Genomic DNA, 20,289 nt, shown 5'->3' with positions numbered 1-20,289 from the left:
GCCTGCTGGGGGGAGGTCACTGAAGGTTGCTGAAGGGCATGCCCCCCCCCCGCCCCCCCTTCAGCGCTGAAACTGACTGGACGCGCCCCCCTCCCCCACCCCACCCCCCACCCCCCTCGTTTGGCCTGATCCCTGCACATCACTGCAAGTCCATTCCAAACCTGACGGATGGGATTCCAACCTTGACTGATGTTTGGCTGCTTTGTATTTTTCTAAACGGTAAATTAAATTAAATCCCCGAATTGAATCACACGGGACATTCTCAGGGTGGCTGTTCCCGTCTGAAGCTTTCTTCCTCTTTTAAAAAAAAAAAAAAAAGAAAGCAAAATTGCGCGTTTTAGGAGCTGAGCCGGCGAGGCGAAGCCTTGGAGAGGGTAAATCATCGCGGGCGATGGGGAGCGCTTGGCCCGGCCGTGTACCATTTCGGTATTTGGCAGACTTTATCCGGGGAGAGAGATTTTTTTATATTTTTTTTTTTTACACGCGGTCTATTTATACAGCTGGCTGCTTCGCCGAGGCCCGGCAGGTCCGGCGCCTCGCTCAGCGCTCGGCTGCGCCCGCGACCTTTGCGCCATAGGGCCCCGTTTCCTTACCCAGCATGCCGTTCTGACCGGGCCGAAAGGCTTGCCGGTCACAGGAACGGTGAGAGACCGACTCGGCCTGTCTGCATGGGACGTTGTGTGATGATGAATCATTTATATTTATAACTATGAGGGGGAGGGGGAGGGAAGGGGTTAAAAAAAGGCACTTCGTCAAAATACGATTTTGTTTGCATTTTTTAATTCTCAGTTCAGAACACTGATACTGGCAAAAAAGAATAAAGAACTGGCCTTAATTCCACGCACACATTTCAGAAGGACATCGAAGCCGTCAGCCCAGACGTACGCACTCGTATTCCGCAATTAAAACGAAACTGACCACAGTTTAGGAGTTTCAAAAAGTTTTTTTTTTTTACTTTGGCTAAAGTTGTGAATGTAAAAGTTGTAATTTGCAATTCCTCACAAGCGTACAGGGGTGGATGTTTCAGTTCGGTGTGAAGGTTTGAGGATTCCGACTGCTCCAAGAGTGAAATGTAGATGGTCAAACCTCATCACGACAGAAACAATACTTTAAAAAAAAAGCAATTTAAACTATATTAGTAAATATACATTATGCTGTAATTTTTTTATTATTATTAATATTAATAATAATAATAATAATAACAATAATAATAATAAAACAAAATCACATGTGTTTAAAATATGGAGACCGTCATACCCAGTAAAAATGTACTAGCGTTCACAGTGGAGCACAAGACTGGAAGAAATGATTGGACGGGACCTTGACTCCGTTTGCCAATGGGAAGATGGGAAGGAATCCGACCTGCCAATCACAGCAGGGAGCAGGACCACTGTGCCTAGTACAGCCAATTTCCAAAATTAAACAAAAAACCAAGTAGTGCTCATATTAATAACAGTAATACAGTAATAAAAAATGACAACCGCATCATTCAACACCGTTCCACTCCACGTTATGGCTTCATACTGGTTGTGTTCTGTGCTTTGGGGACTGATGAACGAGAGACTGAGAGAAAGAAGAAAGGTGAGGGTTGTGCACGTGGCACAGCCTGCAAAAACACTGATCCAAGAACAGGTGACCCAACACCCAAATGTTTTGTCACTAACCGGAGGCCACTGGCAGTCACTGGTGGTAAAGGGGGGGGGGGGGGCGTGGTATGATGTTCCCCCAGCAGTGGAAATACAGAACCAGGGAATTCAAAGGAGGAAGGGTGGGGCTGCAGAGCATTCCAGAATAAACAGTGGTATCCCTCTGTGTGCGTGCGTGAGTGCTTGCGCGCATGTGTTCTGAAGGGAAAACTATGCCCAAATTGTGTACAGTGGTTAAGGCTAAATCGTGAGGTTAAGTCATAGCACATTTAAAACGGGCTTAGGTATGTTCCCACACAGTTGCCAAACAATGAGCACTCCCCCCCCCTCCAAGAATGGAACAGTCCGTCTGCGAGAGGAGGACAATACCTGATTGGATATTTCTGGAGGGAGGGAGGGAGATGTGGGAAAGGGGTGAGAGTGTAGAGGGTGTGGTCAGAGAGAGAAAGAGGTGGACGGTATGTCCTCATAGTGTGGGTGTGTGTGTGTGTCTGTGTGTGTGCGTGCGGTGTTGTCACTGGGTTGCGTGTTGGAACAAAGGGGAGGAGAAACGGCACTCTGACACTACATGCCGACCGGAGGGCGACTCAGACTTGGCGCCCTAATTCGGAGGCGTGGCGCGGCCCGAGGACACGGCGTACCTGGAGACAGGTGTAGCCCGCGCGCGTGGGCACGCCTCCCGGAAAGACAGGCGGCACCATAAACCCCCCCCCCCCCATTAAAAACACAGCCGTCCTGAGGGATTCCTGCCGCTCCAGTTATATGAGCTGAGCTGGCCATTTTTACAGTGTCGCAAAGAGCGGGGGAGGGAGGGAGGGAGGGGGGGGGCAGAATGACATGGAGAGACGATAGAGAGAAGTGGGACTACCGAGACAAGCGAAACGGAGAGCGAGGTGTTGATTGGTTTAGGGGGGGTGGAGAGGAGAGGGAGGTGCTGATTGGCTGAGGAGGGTGGACAGGGAGGTCCTGATTGGTTGAGGGGGGGCTAGGGACGGGTGGAGGCGAGGAAAGCCCTAGTCCTCTCCGTCCTCGTCGTCCTCGCTGATGGGGTACCCCTGGCCGTGGTGCGGGGGGGAGGACGGGGGGGACCGGGCGAAGAACGGGAGGCGGAAGGTGGGGGACGGGGAGCGCTCCCGGGTTGGGCTGCTGTTGGGGCTCTGCCTGGGACTGATGGCTTGGAGCATCCGGCCCCTCCCCTCTTTCAGCATGTGTTTCTGTGGGGGGGGGGACAGCGCATTACATTCATTTCAAACGTCCTCTCACCCAGAAATGACGTACATTCTCAAGACTCCCATCCTGGATGGCCACACAGCATTAAGTCATCAAGCTAGCAAGGCTATTTATGGTAGCAGGTGATCTTATGGTCCGGGTTCCACCATGTCCACAGAGAGAGATAATGCTTCTGTCCCTCAGATGAGGAGGACAGAGCCTCATCTGCAGTGTGAATCTCGACACACGCCCTTTTCCTCACTACACACACACAAAAAAAAAAAAACATGGATCTTCTCCCCCCACCCTGCTCACCAGCGCCCCCTCCGGGCCGAACATCTGCAGGAAGTTGCCGATGAACTCGCGCGACTTCTCCTCCCACTTCTGGATGAGGTCGATGCTCTTCTCCTCCACCTTCTGCACGAACTCCTTGGAGAGCTCCTCCACGTCCTTGACTTTCCGCTTCACCTTATCCACGCGCTCCTGCAGGTGGTACTTCTTCTCCTGGCAGACAGGGGGCGGTGTGCCAGCGTGAGAACGGATGCCTCATTCACATTCTCAGTACTCACAATTTGGTGGCGTGCCAGTTTCCAGCAGCTTAGCCTAAAACTGGAACTGTCCAGATCAGTTATGGGTGGGTCATCATCTGGATAAATTCTGAACACATGCATCACTGCAATATAGAGGTCATGGAACTTGGAGAGGAATGATGTCATAATCACACCCAAAGTGGTCATTAGTTCCTCTCTCAATCAACTGAACACAGAGCAGATCACAGAACAGTATTTGAGTTTTTTTTTAAATCCCTGTGCATAGATTTTAACAGTTCCCTCCCAAAAGGTCTGACTCACGTTGATGAAGCTAACGTTGAGCTCTTTGGCAGTGTACCCTCGCTGCAGGTTGCGACGCACGTACAAGTCGTAGTCGCGGACGATGCGAGTGATGATGTCAGAGGTGGAGATGCCCTCTGTCCGCTGGGTGGGGGCAAACATGCCTGGGGTGGAGGGGGGAGAGGTGGGAGCGAAAGAACACTTGTCACATGAAACAATTCCCAGCCAATCAGCACGTCCCGCCTCCACCCCCCGGGTTACCATGACACCCACCCGCGTCCTTGATGTGCTTATAGACGTCGTCACTCCCCGCAGAGGAGTATGGGATATCGTCGTGAGCGACAAAGTCGATCTGAGGGTCAGAGGGGAGACAGAGGCTGTTATCTTCTGGAACAGAAGGGGGGGGGTGGGTGTGGGGGGGTACAACCCTGCTGAGGCCACGCCCCCCCCCCCCAAGATCATCGTCAACAAGACAAGATACTCCAGCTCTTCTGCCCGTCTTGGGAAAACAAAGCACAGTGGGATGCCGCCATGTGAACAGCTGAAAATACTCCCGTATTGTCAATGATTCTTCTTCTCTCACAATGTCTCTCTCGCTCTCTTTTTCTCGCTGTCTCTCTCTCTCTCTCTCTCTCTCTCTTACCCGGTGTTTGGCCAGGAACTCGGGAGAGAGCGTCCAGGGGGCGTCGCGGACGACCTCGTCGACGTAGCGGCAGTGGCTGACCGCGTCGTAGCGCTCGTCCTCGTTCATGACCGTGAAGCCCTTGAACTTGTGCGTCAGATCATCACTGCAAACTGAGGGGAGGGGGAAGAGGAAATGGATTGACTGATTGATTGATTGATTGATTGATAAACTTTATTAATCCACGAGGGGGGTAAATTGGTTGGCTACCTAAACAAAAAATCATTACAATAATATATAACAAACATTAACACAACACATAGCACTCATGCAGAAACATATCATTTTAAGGTGAGCACGTAACTCTACAGACCCATGAGTCATGCACACACTAGCTATCAGATGTAACGGAAGGGAGAAGAATGAAAGGCCAGAGGCGTATGCTAATGCTAACCGAAAGCAGTCAGCTTTGGAGATAACACTTACAGAAAGAAAGAGGGAAAAAAGAAAACAAGTGCTCCTCACCGCCCACTATGAGATGCGTGTTTGGGAAGAGGCGCTTGGCCTGCATGAGTGCGCGGGCGTGTCCCGAGTGGAAGACGTCAAAGATCCCGTCTGCATACACCCGAACGGGCCGTTCCACTGTGGGGGGGGGGGGAGGGGGGGGGGGGGGGGGGGGTTTCAGATAATGGCAGTGATTTCTCTGCATGCTTTTACACGTGCACGCTTGTTCTTGGCCGTGTCCCAAACAGCTTACTTGCCCATTATTGAGTAAGTTCACAACCTGCATACTCAGAAGTAGGCATGTAAGCTGTTTTGGACACACACAGGCCTGGAGTTCATTTCACTTGCGCCATTGTCTTGGGTTGGGTTATGAGCTGGTCAGTCACAGATTTTATGCAAACTTCTGTAAGACTATGAGCACGTGTCGACTGCGACTGGTATGCATGACACTGCGCCCAGAATGTTTGGAACATGTTCCGGACGCCTTTTCAAACTCACGTGGGGTTCCCTTACGGGCCTCCTCCATGCTGACGCGCAGGTAGGGCGTGGCCGGCGTCACAAGCTGGTCCGCGAACGGCGCCGGATCTTTCACCCCCTGGGATTAAGAACAAACATGTAACTACGCTGGGTACGCACTCATCTCTGGGACTCCCTACCCAGGGCATGTCCACCACATACGCGCTTTTTAAAACGGCCAAACGCGTTATCGCTAGCTTTACTCACCTGCTCGCTATTCCCCACCTCGCTCGCTCACACTCACCACGGTGCAGCGCGGAACCTTCCCCGGCCGCTCGACTTCCTCCGCCTCGGCATTAGATCCCTCCCTTCGCCTCTTCTTGGAGACCTGCCGATGCGAGCTGTGAGACTCCATTTCTGCAGGTGAACAGGTTGCGTACGCCCAAGTTAACTCAATATATGCAGCCGGGCTGCGCTCGCCGTACACATTTGGCTTTACAGTCTGACATTAGAGCCGTAGATGGCGCCGTTTCGCTGCACGGCGAAGAAACCCGAGTGCCAGGTTTGACTGGAAGTGTCATGTTGCATAATCCAAAGTTGTTGGCCCGCCTCATGCCATGGATTCCACAGGACAACAGACCCACCGGTCGCGACATTAACGGGCACATTATATAATTCGAGAAGCAGGACAATTCACAATTAAGATATTGCATTCGTGCGCGACAAAGGCAGAATGGCCTGTATGTCACGCAGGTGGTAAGTGCAGTTATTTACTTGTCAGTAATTGGTATGCAGAACCTGAAAAGTAAACTAAAGTTATTTTCTTTGAACAAATCAATTAATCTGTATTGGCCTTAATATCTGGACAGATGACTGTTATACTGCAATGGAAAATATCGTTTTCGTGGCTCACTAGACACCTCTGGGCATGACTGCAAAACTAAACCTCACCTAAATATCACAGGATCAGAATAGTATCGCAGAGTAGTGACTAGAAAGCGCCACCCGAAACTGCACCGAGTGAACCCATCTCACAGACTCCTTGGTAAATGTCACCGGGACAAGATTTAAAAACTAACACGCACATGCACCAGACAGCTAATAGGCTGTAACATAAGCGTGAGGTTACCGTTTCAAAAATGTATATCCCCCGGTATTAAAGGGCTCAAAATCAAAACAAAACTTTGCCTGCCACCTAGCCAACTCCCCTTGAGCAAGACTGAGCCACAGCTTTCACACAAATAATTAACAGTCCATTTTCCTCACTGTTACCGATAATGGTGATCACATCAGAGGGCAGAGGCAATTATGTCATAACAATACTCGCTATGCCACATAACGAGTCCAAAGTTCATAGTCCGAAAGTAGCTAGCAACTAGCGTTACCGTTCACAACTCACCTGCTAAATAGACTATAGAATCGACTGGCTAGCCAGCTAGCAACTGCACAAAAAGCTTGCTAGCTAGTGTTAGTCAGTAAGTGAGCAAGTGACGCTGGCTAAGGAGGCTGACACAAGCCGCCCTTCTAAATGATCTACGTTGGCTAAATAAATCAAATTAAATAGGGCTAGCTTGCAAGACGGTAGTCCGGACAGACTGATATAGCTGGTTAGTTAACGGCTAAAACAGACAGTTAAACATGACATCGAGATACAGCTATGTGCCGCCCTGCTAGTTACTTACCGACACAGCCAGCCCAGCTAAGTCTATAGTCATCTCACAATAGTTCAAGCGCTAAGCATTGCTAGGTCAAGTGTCAGTTTTAAACTGTGTAAAAGGTAACGTTGGTTAAATAACCTCTAGCAAAGTGACAGCTAATTTGGAGCCGAACTTTTTTCAGCAGATGACAGCTTGGAAGATTCCTCTTGAATTACTTTTCAAAGACCATGCAACAGGACACACTCGTGGGAACAACAGGTAGCCCACATTAATTACGACTAACAACAGTTGGATTTCTGAATTAACACTGTAGGTGAGACTTTCTTGGCTAGCTTAGAGGCTAATGTTAGCTAGTAAAGTCATAACAGACGTCACGAACCCGGGTCTCCTGTTGTGAAGCTCTCGGTGTCCTGAGTAGTTCCGCGATACCCTGCCCCGGCCTTAAGTAGTGCCATACGGCCCGAACGGTCTCTGAAAACCCGTCGGTATGTTGCCGGGGGCTGAGGGCCGGGCGTGTTGATATCGGGAATGTAGCCGGATTAGGCGCTATCAACTGTGCGCTTTAAAGACACAGTGGACCAGTTGGATGACAGCAATACAGGAACTACGAGGAAGTGAGGTGGCCTTGCTTGCAGATACAATGTGCGTATCCGCCCATCTGCTTTTCTTCGCCCCCTGGTGGTGGACAGGAGAAACTATTTGCGTCGAAAACTTACACGATGGCAACCACGGGGTGGTTTATTAATAATGGTGTCATATTGCTTTCAGTTTTGGTAACGTTTTCCAAGTGCTCGTTTCCTCGTTTTAAGTATCTGGTAACATTTGATGCATAAAGACGAATAAAGTCATTAATTTTACACCTAGCCATGTCTACTCCAGTTGGCATGGAAATCCTAATGTGGCATATCACCCATTAGGTAAGTGTTAATGAGGATTGACCCGAGGAAGCTTTTATTTATGCGCTGGGAAAAAAAAGTGTTGTTGTGCCAAAGCACTATTAAGGCATATGCAATTTACAAAAACAAAAATCTACCTATGATTTCAAAGTATTCTAAAGTTGTGATCCACTATAGTACAAGGCAAAATGTGTTCCTTTTCTTCAGTGAGTTTTTAATGTTTAAAAGTGTTCATTTAAATTTAATTGTGTATCAAGATTTGCCAGCATTAAATTGGGGTTTGTTCTGTGTTGCTTCTGTTCCCAGATAATGAAAATATGAATTTTGTGTGCACAGACGCTTGCAAACAGAAATACACATACAGAACTACATTCCTTGTTTCCTTTTTTTTATTGGTTTTACTTTTTTATCAGCAGAAAAGGCAGATTTTTCTTTGCATGTGGCACACACTGCAGGCAGATTTACTTCGAACTGAACTTCATTTCCTGTAGGGGCAGTGCGCCCTCTGGTGGCCAAGAGGGTGTAAAAATCCAGCTTGTGTAGAGCTGGCGATTGGGTGGGAATCCTATATTAGGCAACCAGTTAGGGTTAGGCTTTAGTGGAATGAAAACCAGTCGCTCTTTGGCCCAACCCCTCAGCACCAGACACACACACATACCCTACTTTAGGTAACAAACACATGGAAATCAATGGACGTACAGAACCAAAGCACAACACCATCTCAGAATTAAGATCCATAAATACAGAAGGGAAAAATTAAGACAAACATTTCTTACAATTTAAATTCCATTTTGTACAGCTGTGGAATAAAGTTACTGTCGTCTTCTCAGTGGTCGCTTCCTGGACGTGTACAAGACTTAAGAGGTGTACTATTCCCAATAGGAAACAAACCAAAAAAAAAAACACCTTTTAAAAAAAACAAATCCCCCTAGAATAAAGAGGACATTATTTGCAATTAGACTGGAATCATGTACAGAGAAGGCAAAGTAGAGTCCAACATGGTCAAGGATAGATGCATAATTGGAATCACAGATCTTTTAAAAAACAGGATTACAAAATTGTGCGAGACTTTGACTCTTTGATCGTGGGTCCCAGATTGGAATGCAGGATTGTGACTCGTATGGCTTTCTAAACGCGTGCTTTTGGTTCCACTTTTAAGGCACAGGGAGGGTGGGCACAGCGACCTGGCGTGGCCAAAAACTCGAGAAAACAAACAAACAAAACAAAAAGAAAAAAAAAGCAGAAGAAGGAGGATGTTTGGGGGCTGGAGCCTCGCCAGGCCTGGGGTATCCATCAGGAAGGCAGAGTGAGGGATGCTGGTGGGAGATGACCGGGAGACAGGTGGAGGACAGGCGGACAGGTGGGGGCCTCCATCTTACATTCCCATTCGGATGCTCTGGATGATCTGGAATATTGCTGTGTGAGGGGAGTAATAATGAAAAGGCTTTAAAAACAAACAAAACACACCGAAAAATGATCTCAGTTCAACGCTGGCAGTGCAGCACGACGGTGAGGGATCTGAGGGCCTGTAGCACAATGCGGGATCACCGAGTTAGCAGGGTAACTGCACTGAGTAAAACCCGGAACAGCTCTTTTTACTTCAGTCCACGTTTCCAGATATGGGACGGTTCCAGGTTTTACTCAACTCAGTAATCCTGGGGGGTATTTATCAAAGCAGGATTACCGAGTTAGCTGAAAAACCGCACAGAGTAAAATCCGGAACAGCACTTTTTACTTCAGTCCATTTGGTTTTACTCAGTGCAGTTACCCAGCTCAGTAATCCTGCTTCGTGAGGCAGAACCCTGGGCTTGTAAACTGGAACCCAAGGGCTGCGGGTTTGATTCCCAGCTTTGAGCAAGGTACTTAGCCTGAATTACTTCAGTGTGTATCCAGCAGCATACATGGATGCTGGGTATTTAAAAAAAAAATTAAAAAAAAAAAACAAAAACAAAAAAAATTTTTATTGTGCAACTCTCTGTGCATAAGAGCATCTGTCATACACCAGTAATGTAACATCAGCACCAGAATAACAGCAGCATAGAGGATGACCTGGAGCCTGTGTCACAAAGCCGGATCACCGACTTAGCTGGGTAACTGCACTGAGCGAAACCCAGAACCCCTCCCGAATCTGGAATACGGACTGAGGTAAGGAGAGCTGTTCTGGGCTTTTACTTAGTGCAGTTACACAGGTGACCGAGTGATCCCGCTTTGTCATACAGGCCGCTGACGTGGGCTCGAGGCAAAGCACGAGCGCCAAATCAGTGCTTTCTCCACTGCGGAGTGCCGCGCGACAGAGACCTCGGGACGACTTTCTCAGCGACGGCCTGCTGTGAGTGTCTGTGAGTGTCTCTTGGTAAAAACCTCACTTTCCAAGGCGAATAATCAAACTCGCCTACTACGCGGCAAGGAATGGGGGGTGGGGGTGGGGGTGGGGGGAGAGGGGGAGGATCGGAGCTCTCCGGAAAAAAAATCTGCAAATGTCAAACCCGACAGACTGTGGCGAGGAACATGGGCCTGGCCGCGGACGTCACGCAGCGCATTTGCCAACAGACACCCACACATACACAGCACAACCTACGGTGTTGCGCAATCCCTGAGTCATAACCTGTGCCCAGTAACCAAGTGCCTGCCTGTAAAAAAAAAAAAGAGTTTGTTCCATGTTTCCGTTGTGGTCTGGGGAGCAGAACTTCCAGCACAACAGAAACTAACCCAGAGTCTCCTGGAATGTACGGGTCCAGAGGAATGGAGTATACAAAGGCGTTTAGTATCATGTAAATCTGTTAAAGTGAGGGGGCGAAAAAAACTGTAATTTGTCGCTGTCAACAAGTGGCTTTGTACAAGGTCAGTGAGATACCTGTGCGAGAACACACACCTGTGCGCTACATGTGCGCGAGAACAGATACAGCTCCCGTATCAGACTGCACTGGGGACGTTATCGGCCTTATCGCAAACCCCCAATATAAACACGAAAAACGCAGGTTTTTTTTTTTTTCTTTTTCTAGGAACAAACTTCAGAACAGCTATGCCCTCGCCATTTGACCAGAAAACGTGTTCTTCCTACGTCTGATCTGGCCACTTTCCCGGCCACCTGACATCTCCAAAGATTTTAATGCTGCAAATTTAAGCCCACAGAACAACCCCTTAGGGGACGTCACACGCAACGTAGGTAACTAAGTTATACTGCAAATTGTAATAAGCAAATTGCTACTTTTTTTAATCACGACTTGGATCTACGTTGTCGTAGCTACTGCAGTTCTCTCTGAGTGGCCGTGCACCTGTTTGCCCTTAATTCTACAAAGGCACACCAAAGACGGCGGTACGTATAGGCAAACACGATGTATCCAAAATTAAAGGCAGCATCGCAAGACTTTTCCAATTATTTCACTGGAATAAATAAGCCTACTTAACCAGGCTGACCCAAACACACCATTGGATCGGACGCGGGGCGGGCGCAATGGACTTCGTACAGTTCTGACTATTAGTATTTGCTCATTTGGTTTGGATGGGTTAGCTACCTGGCTATTTGGCTTAGGTTCACTCACCTGATCCACATACAACGAAGATGAAAAGCGCCAGAAGCCAGGGTCCAACTGACACTTTGTCATCCTGGGCGTTTCTCTGTGTGAAATAAATAATAATAATCAAGAAACATTAAAGTGAATTTAATTGGTTAAAAATAAAACACTATTGTTCACAGATCCGCAGCGATATCAAGCAGAAAATCACAAATTAAGATAGGCCAGATAGGCAAGACCGTCGCGAGTAATGACTTGATAGGAATCGACACCAACATGCTACACTTTGTCCCTTCAGTCAGGGAGGTAGCCAAATATCTGACGGTAGCAAACGCAAGGCGCACGTCAAAGTTGAAACATTCTTTTAGTGTAACCAATTCACCAAGGTAACAAAGACTTACGAGTTCATATTATTAACTCCACGTTAACTTTCCGTAGTTAAACAATAGGCTACATTCCAGCAATATTTAAGATCAAGCATCAACAGCAAATATGATAGCTTGTAACCTAACCAGACATACGAACATCGCGGACCTTCTGTCTCAAATGATAAATCAAATAAACCTGCTAGCCAATACACGGTAATCTGACAACTATAAAGGCACATCTTGTTCATAAGCTTAATAAACTGACCAGCTGAAACGAAATGGCTAAAGCGGAGTTAAAGCCACGTTCATCACTGACCACTAAGGAAACTGCACCCGATATCACCCCAAAACTTACCGTAGTTTTGGCCACGTTTCCTCTCTGCGTTATGTTTTTGCTGTGTTTCTCGTTGGCCATGCGAATTCTCTGTTTTGCTACCATTTTTCCGGGTCTGGATGGGCACTCGTAATTGCAGCGAAACTGAAAAGATGTTAAGGTTGTGTCACCAGATTTTAACTCGGTAGCAAACGGTATCCGCGAAAGAGTGACAAAGCCGACTGAAATGTCTACGTATACACAAACTTAGGCCCTACCCCGAGAGGACGAAACTCCTTAGTCTTGGCAAATTTGTATCTTTCCGCACGACTGGAGCGCAATATAGTCCGCTTTTCATAGACCTCAGTTTTTCATTTGCCTACTATACCGTAAAAGCTTTCATTTCGGCATCATCATCTGAGCCACGATCTGATATGTGTGTGATTTTTAAAGTAAACATATTTAACGAGGTAGCCAATGTTGCAGACATCTCTCAGAAAGAGTTTTAAGGCCACCTCACACAGCCTGTTGATGTCCATTTCTCCGAGATAAACAATAATAAGAATCTGTATTGATCTCCTCTCTAAATTATCTATTATCTTTATAATTTTCCTTTAACAATGTCATGTACACACTAAAGGTTTATAAGATGTGTTATATGTTCAACCACAAATGGCTGAAGCACACACTCTTGTCACCAGGTGTTAACTGCCAGCACATTAAAAATAATGTACTCTGCGTGTATATTAACAATAAAAAACCCTAATGTATTTGTGTATTTGCTCTTACAATAAAACATCCAAGAATAAGAACCATAGCCTACTTAACAGGAATTGAACATCGCAAAACCAATTACACTCTCAGAAAAAAATGGTTATTTGGCTCGTTTTCATCGGGAATTATTTTAGGTATTTATGGGACCCTCTGTGGTAGGTGTGCAAAGTTTAAAAATTCCCTGACTGAACCCCCCCCCAAAAAAAGAGCCCTTGAACTAGATAGGGTTCCGCTGTGTGTACAAATGTGTACGATATGTAATTAAAGCCCATTATTTGAAATGAATTTGGGTGGCGGGGGGACATAACTGAACACATATTACAAATGTGTAAACGTATAAGAACAAATTGATATAACTGTACCGTTAGTGAGAACAAATTGATATTATTGTAACGTTGTTATATCTACTTAAGAAAAGGGCTCACGCACTAAGAAAAATCTTAACATTTGATAGATGTCTCCATGTTCCCTCTTCACCTGTGGCAAGTCGGCAAGAAAGGGTACCCGTTCGCGATCCAGTGGACTGATATCACATCGCTTCCTATGGTGATGCGGTCTCTGCCAGGATTTGTCGACGTGTTTCTCTCCCGTGGCTGTATCTGTCACGTGGTGCCATTATTGCACTTATCTGTTTGGGCAAGAGGTGTCGCTGCGGAGTTAACAGAAGGGAGAAATGGGTCGTCTCCGTCGTTATCGTGCAGATCAGTGATTCTCAGTCTCGGTCGTGGGGTACCAGTTGTGTGTATATGCTGGTCTTCGTTCCAGCTACGCTTTCAACAAGCTGTTAATTTTTTTGTGTTTAGAGGGATTATTGTATATACATATTTAATCAATGCGATCCCAACTGGTGAAAATGTGGACGCATGCCCCCTAAATCTAACCATCTGGAAGATAATGAATAATTCAAAGACCAAGCAAACGATAACAAGTCAAACATGCACTGTGTTAACATAACTAAGAAAAAAATATGACAGACTTTAAACACGTATTCAGCAACCTAATTAAAAATATAATGATTCGCTTCAGTTTTTAAATTGATCAGTTAAACATTTTATTAACTTTTTTTGTGTCGTTGCACTGAGCTCAATATGAACAAGGGACTTTTATTCTTCATGGCATGCGTAGCTATTTCTGACATAATTTGTTTTAAGATGATAAATAATCCCTCTAAACATGAAAAGCGTAGGCCTAATTCATAAAGACGTGGACTTGTAATTTGGATTTGTAATTGTTAATAAGAATTGACCTGAAGTGGCCAGAGCCATTGATGGCGAGCAGTCGGTAAAAGATTGATTACCACTGATGAAATGTCAATTGATCCGGCTGTTTTAACAGTGTCATTAGAAATGCAAGAGCAATGCCGCGAGTCTGTGTTTACTGTCAGTGTTACTCATTAACTCACACGAGCCCACAAAAAACCGTCCATACAAAATCACTGGCGACTTTGACCTCATATATTTCGCGGTCAGATCGCAGGCGTGAATCTCCACCCAACTGAACTTGGACAGTTTTTCCTGCAAAATCTGCAAATATTCTTATCCAGATATATTAAAGGTAGTAGGCCTAAATGTGCCCTTCTGTGGTTCTCATACACAATGTAGTCACAGCAACAGATATACATCATATTCAATTGAGTCGCTTTCCGCATCAGAGACTACTATACCCAAAGTTCATAGCCTTCACGTTAAATCTGACGTTTTACGTGATCCTTTCTTGCGTCACGGCGTGTAGCTCAACAGAGTTCAGAAAGCGCTCAGTCACAGACCCGAGAAGAAATCGGAATAGAATGGAGAAACGGTGGCTGTCCTTTTCACTCCTGTTCTTAGGAGTCTTTTCTCTGTATTGCGCCTCCGCTGATAACGGCGGTGTTAAAAAATTGAAGATGCAGTTTGCCACAGGACCACTTCTCAAATTCCAGATTTGGTAAGAGAAGGGAAATTAAAAATACGAACGTAGACTGGTTGGGTGTTCATGCTGGCTAACGTTAGCCGGGGTTGGCTAGTGGCAGGAAGAGACTAGGCCGACACAAATGTGAAGATAGTTTGCTACCTAGCTAACACTGTAGATGTATTTATAAATTATATTTTGCTGTCTGATCTTGCAATATCAGAGAAAGACAGCGTTTCGCCGAATAAAGCAGCTGGCTACCTATTTATCTAGATTGTACTTGTATCGTTTTCACCAATGAATGTTCAAAGAAATAGCAAGTTTGCCGATGTACTGAGCCAGCTAGCGTTAGCCAACAGAATTTGGAAGCGTGTCCTTGCAATGGTAAACTGGTTTCCCACAGTTTAACCATCTGGCTATTAGTTAGCTATCATTGTAATCTCGTCATTTTATCTCTTGATTTAATCCATCTGTAATCTTCTGAGCGAGTTCACTGGCTTAGTCTGAGTGTCGGGAGAATTTGCTAAGCAGGACGTAGGGCAAATGGTCCTGAACCATAGTCAATAACGCACAGGATGACGATATCCCATTGCGTGTTGGCGATTTAACTTAATGGGTCACATGCGTGTCATACACGCACTTATTGCAGTATGTGTACGTTTTTGATATTAGGAGAGGTTGTGTTTGGCTCTCAGCATATGTGAATTATATTTATGACTGTGTACTGTGTGTAAATTTATGTGTGTGTGAACTATATGTATGTAATGTGTGTGTTATGCTCTTCTGTCCTCTTCAGCATCTCCTGAGGGTACAAGCGGGTGTTTGAGGAGTACATGCAGGTCCTGAACCAGCGGTACCCAGACATCCGCATCGAGGGGGAGAACTACCTGCCCCTCCCCATCTATCAGTGAGTGGCTTTGCCCAGTGCCATGGCAACAGTCTCCAGGCCCACTGCACATGCATGGGACAGAAAAAAAAAAAAAAAAGATTTTTTTTAATCAAGTTTTCGTTGCCCACGACATGTGAGCGATTTAGCGGGTGAACGGGTGTTAAGTCTTTTGCACTTGCTGTCTGCAGGCACATTGCATCCTTCCTCTCCGTGTTCAAGCTGGCTTTGATAGGGCTGATCGTTCTGGGGAAGGACCCCTTCCACTTCCTCGGCATGCAGACTCCCGGGCTGTGGGCCTGGGGCCAGGAGAACAAGGTGAGAGGTCGTCGCCGCGGCGACACGGGCAGGTGGCGTCTCGGGGGGGGGGGGGGGGTTGGGGCGACAGAGTGGAACTGTCGCAGTCACAGTAGGGGTGGGTTGTCATGGCAGCCTCAGCGCTGGATTCAGAGTAACGAAGGAGGGCGAAGCTCATTTTTAACGCTCCACGTGCGAGGGTTAGGTCTGGGCCCGGTTACATCAACCTTGTTTATCCATTAATGGTGTCCCTGTGGTGGCCGACCTCACCGGCCCTCGTCTTCTCGGCCGTGGCGATAGTAACGTAGACTGCTCAAGCCTGAGCATGTTCAGACTGGTTCTCACTGGTTCAGTCTGGTTCTGACTGGTTTGGACTGGTTCGGCCTGCCCCACCAGTGAGGTACCACTGGCTCATTTGCCATCTGACTCTTATAACCCCCCATTTACACCAGGCCGGTTTGTGTGAGTCAGTGTGCGGTCCAGCTGGTTTTCCCATGATCCTTTTCTGTCGCGACCTCTGCCAGCCCAGCTTCTGTTACTCACACTGTGACAGGCTTACGGGCTGGGCGGGACAGACAGGCCACAGAGCCGCGGTATTCCCAACGTTATTTGAGCTGAGAACTTCGGTCAACTGTAAACAAAGTTTACTCCAGGCCGAACTCTTCAGTGTGAGGGCACGGTTGCCGATCAGCACGGCTGGAAATGTGAAGTCCGTCTTCGGGCGAACGTGAGCCCTGAAGTCGCGCCCGAGCGGCGGCGCCTTGGCGGTTTGCGTTCGGCGTGATGCGCTCCCTCTCTGACCGCGCCTGACGCGCGGAGAGAAGCCGCCGCCGCCGTCCTCACGCGAGCCCAGGTTCCTCCCCCCGGGGGGGCCGAGGTGTAGGTGGCTCTCGCTCCACTGCGATGCCTCCGCTGTTAAAATCGGTGCCCCCCCAGTGGACTGGTTACCATGGCGCTAGTTACTCTAACCCAAACATAAATGGGCCTGCGCAAGTGTTTCTTTTTTTGTTGTTGCTGTGCGTTTTCTTTTTAAACTCAAGGGTGCTTGTCGCACAAGCCTACTTGGTAACAGTAAGGAATAGCAGACTGTAGGTGGTGAAATTTCTTTCATTGGCTCTTCAGTACGGATTTCCCCCTGTTTTTAACCCTTTAAGGTGTGAGATCACAGTATGTGATTATAATGTTCTTAATTGAACATTCTAATGCTGGTGTCACAACCACTGCTGGTGACTGAAAACACTGGAGGTCTAGAGTTGGAATTCTGAAGAAAAAAAAAAAACATTCCAAAAAACAAAATACTCTTAAAAGGATTAAGCGTACTGTGAGTGTATTTACTGTAAGTCTGCCCAGCAGATTATGTCAGTTACTGTAGGAAATATGTTGCTTCCATCGGAGTGTGCCCTCGTAGGCAGTACTTAATTCGGAGTGACACTTGTGTTGTTCTTTAGCAAAGCCCACACAGGTTTCAGTGCAGTAATGTGTCCGTTTCTCTGGCAGATCTATGCTTGTATGATGGTGTTCTTCTTCAGTAACATGCTTGAAAACCACTGCATGTCGACGGGCGCCTTTGAAATCACACTGAATGGTAAGTCACGTGGTTCTTTCTTCCGAGTTGTGACTTGCAAGCTTTGCGTTTTTTTTTTGGTTTTTTTTTTGTGGGAATCGGAAAGGTGAACTGATGCTGTTCTAAAGGCGTCAGACGAGTTCTGCTTTGATACAAGTTTACCGAGGGATTCTATGCTTCTGCGAATCGGTAAGATGCCTTCAGATGAACGTAGTGACGCATGCTAAAGTCGTACCTGTCAATCTGTGCAGCATTTAAGCACTGGATGTGGGGAGCGATGTCATCATTTTAGTCTGTTATTGCGTTAGCTTGCTATAGCCCCCGCCTATACGGAAGAGGGGGGGAAAAAAAGTGTATTTGTGAGCAGGCAGGCTCTAACCTCCTCAGTCTCTCTCTCTGCAGTCCTGCTGTAACCTGTATCCTGTGCAGACGTGTATTAAGTTCACTGTCCTTGTGCCTGTATGGTGCATAAACCTCTGTGCTGATGTGGTTTAACCTCAGTGTCCGTGTGCTTACACAGGCACTGTTAGCATCCTCCTGCGCAGACATGCCCTAGTCTGTGTCCCTCTGCGCAGACGTACCCTAGTCTGTGTCCCTCTGCGCAGACGTACCCTAGTCTGTGTCCCTCTGCGCAGACATACCCTAGTCTCAGTCCCTCTGCGCAGACGTACCCTAGTCTGTGTCCCTCTGCGCAGACGTACCCTAGTCTCTCTCTCTCTGCGCAGACGTACCCTAGTCTGTGTGCCTCTGCGCAGACGTACCCTAGTCTGTGTCCCTCTGAGCAGACGTACCCTAGTCTGTGTCCCTCTGCGCAGACGTACCCTAGTCTGTGTCCCTCTGCGCAGACGTACCTAGTCTGTGTCCCTCTGCGCAGACGTACCCTAGTCTGTGTCCCTCTGCGCAGACGTACCCTAGTCTGTGTCCCTCTGCGCAGACGTACCCTAGTCTGTGTCCCTCTGCGCAGACGTACCCTAGTCTCTGTCCCTCTGCGCAGACGTACCCTAGTCTCTGTCCCTCTGCGCAGACGTACCCTAGTCTCTGTCCCTCTGCGCAGACGTACCCTAGTCTCTGTCCCTCTGCGCAGACTTACCCTAGTCTCTGTCCCTCTGCGCAGACGTACCCTAGTCTCTGTCCCTCTGCGCAGACGTGCCCTAGTCTCTGTCCCTCTGCGCAGACGTACCCTAGTCTGTGTCCCTCTGCGCAGACGTACCCTAGTCTGTGTCCCTCTGCGCAGACGTACCCTAGTCTCTGTCCCTCTGCGCAGACGTGCCCTAGTCTCTGTCCCTCTGCGCAGACGTACCCTAGTCTCTGTCCCTCTGCGCAGACATGCCAGTGTGGTCCAAGCTGGAGTCGGGCCACCTGCCCTCCATGCAGCAGCTGGTCCAGATCCTGGAGAACGAGATGAAGATGAACGTGCCCATGGACGCTCTTCCGAACCAGCGCTCCTAGCCCAGATCCCCCGATCCTGGCGGCCTGCGACCCCCTCAGCCCGTACGTCCGCCTCCCCTCCCCCCAGCTCCCACCCCCCTGGCTGGTCCTGGGGTGTCCGGTGTGGGTGCAGCACTACCACATCTGATGATCTTTAGTACTCTGAATAGCTGAATTTGATTCCGTGATTCATTGCTGGGATAGAGCAAAAAACCTCCACCCACGTTGGCCTTTTTCGGCTGAGACTGTACGCCCCCATGGGCTCAACGTCACTTTTTCACATTGCAGTACCTTGGCCTAGCAGTCGCTCTTATGCAGAGTGACTTACAAATAAAGGCGCACTCAGTGTGTTTATAAGTGCAGCAGTGGCACCACCTACTGACTGCCGTCCTCAGCTCTCCACAGTAATGGTGTCTGTGTCTCTATATGCTCTGCTGTTTCAGTGCGTTTGCAGTGAGCCTCTGTTTAATCATCTCTCTCTCTCTCTCTCTCTCTCTCTCTCTCCCCCCCCTCCTCCCTCTCTTTCTCCCCCCTCCCTCCCTCTCTCGCTCCCCCTCCCCCTCTCTCTCTCCCCCCTCCCTCTCTGTCCCTCTTCCCCCCCTCCCTTCTCTTTCTCCCCCCTCCCTCTCTTTCTCCTCCCTCCCTCCCTCTCTCTCCCCCTCTCCCTCTCTCTCTCCCCCCCTCCCTCTCTGTCCCTCTTCCCCCTCTCCCTTCTCTCTTCTCCCCCTCCCTCTCTTCTCCTCCCTCCCTCCCTCTCTCTCCCCCTCCCCCTCTCTCTCTCCCCCCTCTCTCCCCCCTCCCTCCCTCCCCTCTCCCTCCCCTCCCTCCCTCTCCCTCTCCTCCTCCCCCTCCTCCCCCCCCTCCGCCATGCTGCTGCAGGTTCGAGGCGGGCGTGTCCACAGGCGGTGAGCCGATGCTTATGAAGGTCTGCACCGAAGGCAGGTTTTACTGCGGGTGCGGGCCGGATGTCCTGATCGGCCCTCGCTGAGCCTGAGGACGTGCCCTCCCCAAACGGGACGGGGGTCCACCCCTCTGGGATGGCTTTTTTTTTTTTTTTTTAACTACTGCTGCCTGTTTGGTGCAATAATTCTGTAAAGAGTCTTTTTTTTTTGTTTTGTTTTTTTGCCGCACCTCCCCCCCCCCCTCCCCCCCGGCCCCAGTAATCTCAGCTCTGCCATTGCCCCACATCCCCATTGGTTGTGTTTTATATTTTTCAGTTAAGGAAGATCTACAAAAATAACACGAATAACCTAAATCAGCCAGATCATAATTATTTAAATACTTTGAATTTGTATTTACTTTACAACTTGATTTAGTTTGATTTACCTAGCTATTGTAATGTTTCATATTTGTTTTTATAGCCAAATGTTTAACTGAGAGAGTAAATAAAATTGATTATGACTAACTGGAAACTGCAGTTGTCCTGTATTTTACTC

At 48.0% G+C, this 20,289-nt stretch overlaps 3 protein-coding genes across 5 annotated transcripts; 1 reads left to right on the top strand and 2 right to left on the bottom strand.

Annotated features, from left to right (window-relative positions):
• Nucleotides 1-763: 763 nt before the first annotated feature.
• LOC135258214 (choline-phosphate cytidylyltransferase A-like) lies at nt 764-7,579 on the bottom strand. Of its 3 annotated transcripts, none has more exons than XM_064341522.1 (9): nt 7,305-7,579; nt 5,572-5,684; nt 5,310-5,406; nt 4,833-4,949; nt 4,329-4,480; nt 3,959-4,037; nt 3,707-3,849; nt 3,171-3,359; nt 764-2,860 (listed from the first exon to the last, which is right to left on the bottom strand). In XM_064341522.1, the coding sequence occupies exons 1-9, from the start codon at nt 7,378-7,380 to the stop codon at nt 2,660-2,662; spliced, it is 1,167 nt and encodes a 388-aa protein (XP_064197592.1). In that variant the 5' UTR covers nt 7,381-7,579; the 3' UTR covers nt 764-2,659. The 3 variants fall into 3 exon arrangements, with proteins under 3 accessions (XP_064197592.1, XP_064197593.1, XP_064197594.1); XM_064341523.1 differs by lacking the exon at nt 7,305-7,579 and adding an exon at nt 7,064-7,285; XM_064341524.1 differs by lacking the exon at nt 7,305-7,579 and adding an exon at nt 6,667-6,963.
• Nucleotides 7,580-8,736: 1,157 nt separating this feature from the next.
• Nucleotides 8,737-12,294, bottom strand: LOC135258217 (stress-associated endoplasmic reticulum protein 1). Its single transcript, XM_064341527.1, has 3 exons — nt 12,060-12,294; nt 11,364-11,439; nt 8,737-9,237 (listed from the first exon to the last, which is right to left on the bottom strand). The coding sequence occupies exons 1-3, from the start codon at nt 12,141-12,143 to the stop codon at nt 9,197-9,199; spliced, it is 201 nt and encodes a 66-aa protein (XP_064197597.1). The 5' UTR covers nt 12,144-12,294; the 3' UTR covers nt 8,737-9,196.
• A 2,223-nt stretch (nt 12,295-14,517) lies between these two features.
• Nucleotides 14,518-20,265, top strand: LOC135258212 (thioredoxin reductase-like selenoprotein T1a). The gene is made up of 6 exons (XM_064341519.1): nt 14,518-14,714; nt 15,475-15,585; nt 15,756-15,882; nt 17,359-17,446; nt 18,750-18,916; nt 19,733-20,265. Exons 1-5 carry the CDS (start codon nt 14,578-14,580, stop codon nt 18,872-18,874), a joined length of 588 nt encoding a protein of 195 aa, XP_064197589.1. The 5' UTR covers nt 14,518-14,577; the 3' UTR covers nt 18,875-18,916; nt 19,733-20,265.
• Nucleotides 20,266-20,289: the final 24 nt, after the last annotated feature.

Source organism: Anguilla rostrata, chromosome 6 (assembly GCF_018555375.3).
Source record: "Anguilla rostrata isolate EN2019 chromosome 6, ASM1855537v3, whole genome shotgun sequence".
NCBI lineage: Eukaryota > Metazoa > Chordata > Actinopteri > Anguilliformes > Anguillidae > Anguilla > Anguilla rostrata.
This window is presented reverse-complemented; position numbering and strand designations above follow the sequence as displayed.

Bases quoted from the DNA above. Each gene is read 5' to 3' on its own strand.
- LOC135258214 (XM_064341522.1), bottom strand. From the start codon at position 7,380: ATGGCACTACTTAAGGCCGGGGCAGGGTATCGCGGAACTACTCAGGAC. The intron at 5,407-5,571 runs GTGAGTGTGAGC...TCTTAATCCCAG, and splicing joins AGGTTCCGCGCTGCACCGTG to GGGGTGAAAGATCCGGCGCC. The intron at 2,861-3,170 runs GTGAGCAGGGTG...CCCCCCCCACAG, and splicing joins TCGGCCCGGAGGGGGCGCTG to AAACACATGCTGAAAGAGGG.
- LOC135258217 (XM_064341527.1), bottom strand. From the start codon at position 12,143: ATGGTAGCAAAACAGAGAATTCGCATGGCCAACGAGAAACACAGCAAA. The intron at 11,440-12,059 runs GTAAGTTTTGGG...TATTTCACACAG, and splicing joins GAAACGTGGCCAAAACTACG to AGAAACGCCCAGGATGACAA. The intron at 9,238-11,363 runs GTGAGTGAACCT...CCCCTCACACAG, and splicing joins CTTCGTTGTATGTGGATCAG to CAATATTCCAGATCATCCAG.